Source organism: Daphnia magna, linkage group LG5, assembly GCF_020631705.1.
Source record: "Daphnia magna isolate NIES linkage group LG5, ASM2063170v1.1, whole genome shotgun sequence".
In the NCBI taxonomy this organism is placed as follows: Eukaryota; Metazoa; Arthropoda; class Branchiopoda; order Diplostraca; family Daphniidae; genus Daphnia; species Daphnia magna.
The window spans coordinates 8,958,294-8,965,623 of NC_059186.1; the positions used below are offsets into that span (position 1 = coordinate 8,958,294).

The window sequence follows — 7,330 nt, forward strand, 5'->3', positions numbered from 1 at the left end:
ATGCTCTTTAGACTATTTATAGTTAGAGAAAGAAGGCCTATATGCGAGACTCGTGTTGTGCTGCGCATCCTGTCTCTATATACCTGTGACTACTGTCGGATGTTCGTTGAAGAGTAACCGTGCAAGAAAAACAAGTTAGGGGAAATAAAAAAAAGACAAAAAAAAAAAAATGGGGTTGCAGTGGTATGTATTGGCCACGTATGTATCTGAACACTACACAAATTATAGCGGGCGCAGGTAAATAGCCGCGGCCCATTACGCGTCATATAATCGACGGTGGGCTGCGTTTATCCCCCTCCACATCCCACCAGCAGCAAAACTCTTGGCCTTATTTTACGGTTCGGTCTATGTTTTTTTTTGTTTTTTATTCCCAGTAAGTTGTAGTCGAGCGGAATGAAATGCACGCGACGTCTCACTTGTTTTTTCTTTTTTCTTTCCATCGTTCAATAAATAATTTTACACACGCCGCCAACGCCAATGACATTCCTACACATGTAGTCTACTGTACAGTATAGATATATATGTACGTGTAAATGAAACAAACACTTTGGCTCTGACCGCATCTCCATAGCAGAAGCAAATGAATGCACCATTAAGCATTGCGAATGGAAATATATATACGAACTTTTTTTAAGAGTTGGATGTTTCCAAAACAAGTTGGTCTAATTACGTTTTATGGCTCGGATGGATATTGTCGATATCTAATATGTAAATGAAAAGGTTTACTTGATTGAACAGTTACTATTTAGCTGGTATAACATTCCCAGCAGCAGAAATTCTATTGCATTCGAATTAAGCAGGGCATTCGCTGAAGTTAAAACAATTAGTTGGCCATTGTATATATCCCCTAAAAAGAAAACTATACAGCCTTTGGAAACAACAACAACATTTGGTCATTCTGCTGTTTCTCCCTGATTTTTCGGGATGGCCAACTTGTCGGATTTGTATTCTAGAAAGCTGTCGGCTTTTGTTTTGTTTTCATATTTATCTCGACTTTTTTGTGCTAGACCGGCTGAGTTCAAAGGGGAATGTTTTCCACCAGTGGCTCGCAATGCGCGAACCAGGTCCCAACCGTCATTAGAGCCCTGGAGTTAAAGAAAAAGAAGGGGAGAAAAGAAAACAAATTAGACACCTCCTGTTACATATATCTGGCAGGGGAAACAGCCACCGAAGGAAAAGACGTGAAGAACCTTCAAAGATAAGCTATATAGAGGTGGGCTTAATGTTCTTATACACAGCAAAGTATACTGTATCTGTATGTCACGTTATCAGAACGCTTTTCCTTCACTCACTGGGCAAATCCGAAAAAAGGCTAAAAGTCCCACAATAAAAGTGGGATAGCAAAGAGTGGTTGCTTTTCAATTCAGGGATACCTATCACATATAGACCAGAGAGCCATGCCATGAGTTTTTTTTTTTTATATTTCATTCCCTGGAAATTATTTATTTCTTTATTTTTTAAGAACCCAGAAATCATCATCGACAACTGCTGGAATTAATGACTGCATGGTTGTGATTTCGAGTATGACCTGTTTTGTTTTACACCAGTCACGATTCTTCTTTGATTATTAGTTTGTCCAGCAATCCATGTCTGCGCGAGTTTCATGAGAATCAACAGGATACTTCAATTGTTGAAAAAAAACATCCTGATATATTCTTGATGATCGTGCCGGCTGAGCTTCAAGTATATGTTCTTTTAATGAATTAGATGACTGAGAATACACCCAATTTGGTTTTTTTTTTCATTCCATCTTCCGTTTTCAAAATCGTACGTGTAATTTTGTGATCGACATCGGAAGCTTTCTAAATTACAGATCGAGGAAATGGCCTCTTTTATAATTCTAACAACAATCATAATTATTTTTAAATCGTTTTCGAGTATCGATCAATCCCAATTTGACAGGTCAATCAGGATCGATTATAAAGATAATCAGCTGTTTTTGTTCAGCGTTCAGTTTTTGGAAACAGTTTGGGAGGAGAGTGAAAACGTGGCTGCTGCTGTTGGGGTGAGTGACTTGGAGAAATTTCTCACGTGACGACGCTCTAAGGGTTAAACCCCCCTCTTTTTTTTGTTCTAATATTTTACTGCAGGTTCTGGTCTTGTTGGATGATATTTTAACTTATTAACAAGTTTAGAGTATTTTATTTTTATCCATAGCAAAGTTTTATTTCTCGTTCCTTTTTATCCACTCGACGGTGCAAAAAAATGCTGAGTCAACCGAAAGTCAAAGCCAAGCCGCCTCCTCTACGATTGCCTCAATGCAACGTAGAAGCCGAAAACAATGATCGCTTTGCCTCATCGCCCATGGGCCACGCCATGGCTGATTATGAGGAAAATGAAGCACAAGCTGAATTTTACCACCAGTTTGAGAGCACGCTAACACAGCTATTGCACAAAGATGATTTAATGCCTTTCAACCTTCACACTGCAGCAAGCTTGGGAATTACATCAAGTGTTAGACACCTTATTGAGAGGTGCAGCTGACTATATTCACAGCCCATTTCGAAATCATTCCTGAACTGTTTTTGTGTTTCAGGTGCCAGGTGGACCCTAATTCGAGAAATAGTGGCAATTGGACTGCTATCATGTATGCTAGTCTTTTCAGCCATAATGAAACAGTATTGTATTTACTTGAAATGAAAGCTGATGTTAACCTGAAAAACCCAAATGGAAAAACACCATTAATGTTGGCTGCCCTTTGTGGCAGTGAAGAAACAATCAAGCTACTTCTTATGGTAAGCATTTTGTGTGCTAACCAATGTGTATTTCATACTAGATGGTTATCTTTTTTGCTCTTCAGCATGGAGCTTTAATAGAAGAAAGAGACCATGACCAGTTTACAGCTCTCATGCTGGCTATTCAAGCCACTCACGGTGAATCTGCCCAACTGCTGCTTGACTATGGCGCAAATCCCAATGTTAGGTAAAAATGGTTTGAAACTATATTGATTGATCGTTGTGTAATTGTCCGTTATTGCCTCCCAGGGAAGAGATTCACGGACAAACACCATTGTATATCGCAGCCCAGTCAGGGCAGTTTGCTATAGCGCGCGCCCTGATTCAAAAGGGCGTCAATGTCAATGCAAAGACATCTAGCGGTGACACCGCATATCACGTAGCTCTACGAAACGGTTACGCGCCAATTGCAAACATGATATCGGAGCAACAACAAGAACAACAAATGCGACATCAGCAACAATGCAATACCCATAGCACCGAAGCCTTTGGAAACACAAAGAAAGCCAAACCGAACCACCTTTTTTTGGCACCAGCGCCAACAAGATTTAAGCCAAAATCACCGTATGCTGCATTTTTTGAGAGATTCGCCGAGTTTCCTGAATTTTCCGCACCTGCATCTAACCAGATTCCTGACGTTGTTATCGACAACATTGACGGTGGTGTACCCGAAGCTCAATGGTTTCCGTCACCTGGTGATATAACGCGCTGCAGTCCCGAAGGTGTTGAGTCAGCCAAAGAAGCTTTCAATCCATTCAATGCATGGCCAGGCACTTCGATGATATTTAAGCAGGCTATTGCCAGCACCGGGAACGACCATCAACGTCCCAGACATTTCAAAAAATCTATTGCAAAACCTATACCGGTCAGTGTTTCTAAAATGCTACTCAGTCCTTGGTCACCAGCTGGCGAGCAACGGTACCCAATCGTGGGTAGCAATGACGCCAGCAGTAGCCGCTATGAAGAAAACGCCTCGGTCAAACTGCCAAAGGATCTCTCCACTGTTCTGGCGAATTTAGGCCTCGCTAAGTACCAAATGCATTTCGAAGAACAGGACATTGACTTACAAGTAAGTCTGCAAAACATTTTCATTCGATCTTCTGAAGATTAATTTAATAATTTCAACAAAGGTATTTCTAACGATGAATGAGAATGATTTGCGCGAAATTGGTGTCAACTCGTTGGGAGCGCGACGCAAGTTCTTGTCGACTATCGAATATTTTCAGACGAGAAGTAATCATTACCGAATAAGCGAGGAGTTTCTGGTTAACACCTGGGTGTGTAAACAAGACCTGGCAGAATTGAAAGTCGTATGGAATGACATGACGAGGACAGTGGAAGAACTGCGCAATCTTCATGGTATTGATAAATCTCCTCGTGCAGTACGGAAAAGAAATGCGCACCTAGATCACCTACTCAAACAAATGCAGTACGCCGAGGGATTTTTTAAAAAATACTGATGGTAATCATTTTTCTTTAATTTTTCCTTTCGTCATTTCCAATTCTTTATAACGAATTATCTTTTTAATGCCGAAAATTTTATGCGCCATGTTTTATAGTCAACTAATAAACACATTTTACATAAAAGCTTCTCCAAGAGACGATTCGCCTGTAAAGTGAATTCAATATCCGCTGTTCGCGAAAGTGTTTTGGTGTAATAAATATCAGTATATTACAGGATTCTCAGCTGGGAAGATGAAACTCAAAAAGAGCTGTGCTTCGCCATTTCGAATGTGTTTCAGATAAGTATTTCCACAAGAAAACGTACTTTTTATTTTTTGGTTCCAGGATTCTTGAAATAAAAATCAATCCCTCGCTGATTCCCTCCTTTAGGAATTCCGTGACCTCGTCCGCCATGGCCGCTCTCCTAAATGTAACGTCACATTTAAGCTGCAGGGCGTAAACAATAATGAAGCGAAAAAAATAAATAAATTACCTTTCCTTCCCTTTGATGACGACTCCATTCGGGTGCAACTACAACAGGATTAGGATAATTTTGCCCGAGTCGGACGTTCGCTGCAGAGAGGGCCCCTGAGCTGAGCATCCAGGGTGAGTGAATTTTTGATCCTGGTATTTCTCTCAACTCGGGAACCCACATACGGATAAAGTTCCCTTCGAGATCATAATCCATGCTTTGTTTGATCATGTTGAATTTTCGATTTTCTCTTGGATCATTTCCAATACCTTTATGAGAAATGTTGCGATTATTGTTTTTTTTTTTTTTTTTTTTTAACTACTAGAACTGTTAATAGTTCAAGAAAAGTACCCGCTACATAATTCCAATTGCCATAGTTGCTGCAGACGTCGTGATCGAGCAGCAAAGATTCAAACCACTCTGCGCCCAAGCGCCAATCCAGGTGTAAATCTTTAACTAGAAAAGAGGCCACATTCTGTCGTCCTCTATTTGACATCCAACCAGTTTCTAATAGTTCACGCATGTTAGCGTCTACAAACGGTACTCCCGTTTTCCCCGCTATGCACGTAAAGATTAATAATTAAAATTGAGATTTCGTAAGTTTTACAGCAAAACATGGAGAACCTTACAAACATACCTTGCCACGCCTTAAATAGTTCCATGTTTTTCTTCCATTCTTGACGTTTGCCTTTCATCCCATTCGGATAAAATATCCGGTCTCCATATTTCATCGAAACAAATTTGAAATAATCCCGCCAAAGCAGCTCGAAACGAACCCAATAAGTTGACTGATTTTTAGTTCTCTGCTGCTCGTACTTCTCAAGTTCCCAATGAATTTTTCTTGCGCTGAGGCAACCAAGAGCCAGCCAAGGGCTGAATTTTGTTGAATAGTCAGATCCAATCAGTCCATTTCTTGTTTCTTTATATTGGGCAACAGCATTTGTGTCCCAGAGATAGGACTTCAGTCTTTGCAATGCAGCTGTTTCACCTCCACTGAATGGGAAAGCTGAAGAGGGATTTAACAGTGGCTCAGAGGAATTAAGCATTTCATAAGATGGGAGATTTCCCCAAGAAATTTCAGATGGAAAAGAAGGAACTGGCTTCAACTTTTCTGGCATTGAAATTTCCGGGCGGATTTTTAGCTGATCTTCCACATCTTTTCGAAAAGCTGTATATGCATCAGGGACCTTACTGATCTGAAAAGGCAGATCTCCTTTGTGGTACAATGTTGATCCCCAAATGTTGACAAAGCTTGCTTTATTTTCTTGACACACTTTCTGGAGACTTTTTTCAATGTCAGTTTCTTCTTTTGTTACCTCAGCATGTAAAAGTAGTGTAAGCTTGAATCCTACCAGATTTTTCACAATCTTGCTAACAACATCTTCTGGTTTTCCATGAACAATCATCAAGTTGCTTCCATGTTTTAACAATTTCTTTCGTAAATCTTCAACACTTTCCAGGAGAAATCTTGTTCGGAATGATCCCGTTTTTGGAAAACCATAGTGGTGTGTTCCTGCAAAATGGCGTGGATCGAAACAATAAAGCGGTAGTATGTAATCTGTATTTTTGTGTGCATGTGCCAGAACCTAGAAGAGGGAAAATGTTTGTTAAAATCTTATTGTATCGATGTTGAAAGCTACTTGCCTCATTATCATAATATCTTAGGTCATTACGAAACAAACAAACAGCTACTCTGTTTGTCATGTTTACAATCTTGAGCATGTAATGTTTTAAGTCATACAATTTATTACGTAATTTGAAAAATCTAATGGATCGTCTGCAATGGACACATAATTGTTAGGTAAAATCTATTTCCCCCCGGCAGCCGGTGGGCGCTAGTGTCAAAATTGTCTATTTCCCCCCGGCAGCAAAAAGGGCGCTGTGTCCTTTGCGAAGCCTGTGCTGCACAGACAGACCAATTAAATGTGTATTTAAAACCTAATCTGTATTACTTAAAATCCTAATCAAATGTATTTTACTATTAAGAAACACAAAGAAATTTGACTCACAGTTGTTATCTTAGTACTGGGTACTGCTTTTTATCGAAATTAAAATATCAGGTGAAATAAAATTAAATAACAAGCAAGCAAGCTACTTGTTACATAATTTTATTTTTTACTGGTCGTTTTCTTTTACTTGAAGCAGCGGTCAGTGTTGACTCTGCTTGAAGTAACAACTACTGTACTGTATTTTCCCGTAGTATCCACCTGATTGTGTTCACTGATTCAGGTGTGCAATAGCTATTTAAACACCAACGCCCCTACTGGCCGGGGGGAAATAGACAGTTTTGTCACTAGCGCCCCCCGGCAGCCGGGGGGAAATAGCACATTTTGACATTAGCGCCCCCCGGCTGCCGGGGGGAAATAGGCGTGACCTAATTGTTAACAACACCACAGTTCTTGCCTGATTTCATATGGTAAAAGTTTTTTTTTCCAAAAAATATGATGCAACTATAGAGGTTTTTCCATTTGGTTCGTGTAAGTAGAGGGAAAAAGTCGTGCGGCTAGTCGACTAGTGCGCACCATGGCGGGGGATAGCCGAAACTTGCTGCAGACTTTGCTTGATCCAACATATAGACACCGTAGGGCCATGTACTGTAACCTGTCAGGCTGTCAGCAGCAAAAGTGAAACCTGTTTGATTTCTTAAGTGTTTATTTCCATGAAATTTTCATGTCCACAG

General features: G+C 40.1%; 2 protein-coding genes across 5 annotated transcripts; one reads left to right on the forward strand and one right to left on the reverse strand.

Annotated features, from left to right (window-relative positions):
- Window positions 1-1,925: 1,925 nt before the first annotated feature.
- LOC116922847 lies at window positions 1,926-4,322 on the forward strand. The gene is made up of 6 exons (XM_032929303.2): window positions 1,926-2,005; window positions 2,091-2,474; window positions 2,537-2,735; window positions 2,801-2,922; window positions 2,985-3,804; window positions 3,866-4,322. Exons 2-6 carry the CDS (start codon window positions 2,206-2,208, stop codon window positions 4,193-4,195), a joined length of 1,740 nt encoding a protein of 579 aa, XP_032785194.2. The 5' UTR covers window positions 1,926-2,005; window positions 2,091-2,205; the 3' UTR covers window positions 4,196-4,322.
- A 3-nt stretch (window positions 4,323-4,325) lies between these two features.
- On the reverse strand, window positions 4,326-6,994 carry LOC116922869 (cryptochrome DASH). Of its 4 annotated transcripts, XR_006647052.1 has the most exons (7): window positions 6,660-6,994; window positions 6,295-6,552; window positions 5,288-6,236; window positions 5,002-5,208; window positions 4,672-4,919; window positions 4,412-4,602; window positions 4,326-4,344 (listed from the first exon to the last, which is right to left on the reverse strand). XR_006647052.1 is itself a non-coding variant. In XM_045174363.1 (6 exons), exons 2-6 carry the CDS (start codon window positions 6,370-6,372, stop codon window positions 4,507-4,509), a joined length of 1,578 nt encoding a protein of 525 aa, XP_045030298.1. In that variant the 5' UTR covers window positions 6,373-6,547; window positions 6,660-6,994; the 3' UTR covers window positions 4,371-4,506. The 4 variants fall into 4 exon arrangements, 3 of the variants coding, with proteins under 3 accessions (XP_045030298.1, XP_045030297.1, XP_045030299.1); XM_045174363.1 differs by lacking the exon at window positions 4,326-4,344 and having other exon boundaries at window positions 4,371-4,602; window positions 6,295-6,547; XM_045174362.1 differs by lacking the exon at window positions 4,326-4,344 and having other exon boundaries at window positions 4,371-4,602.
- Between the last annotated feature and the right edge of the window lie 336 nt (window positions 6,995-7,330).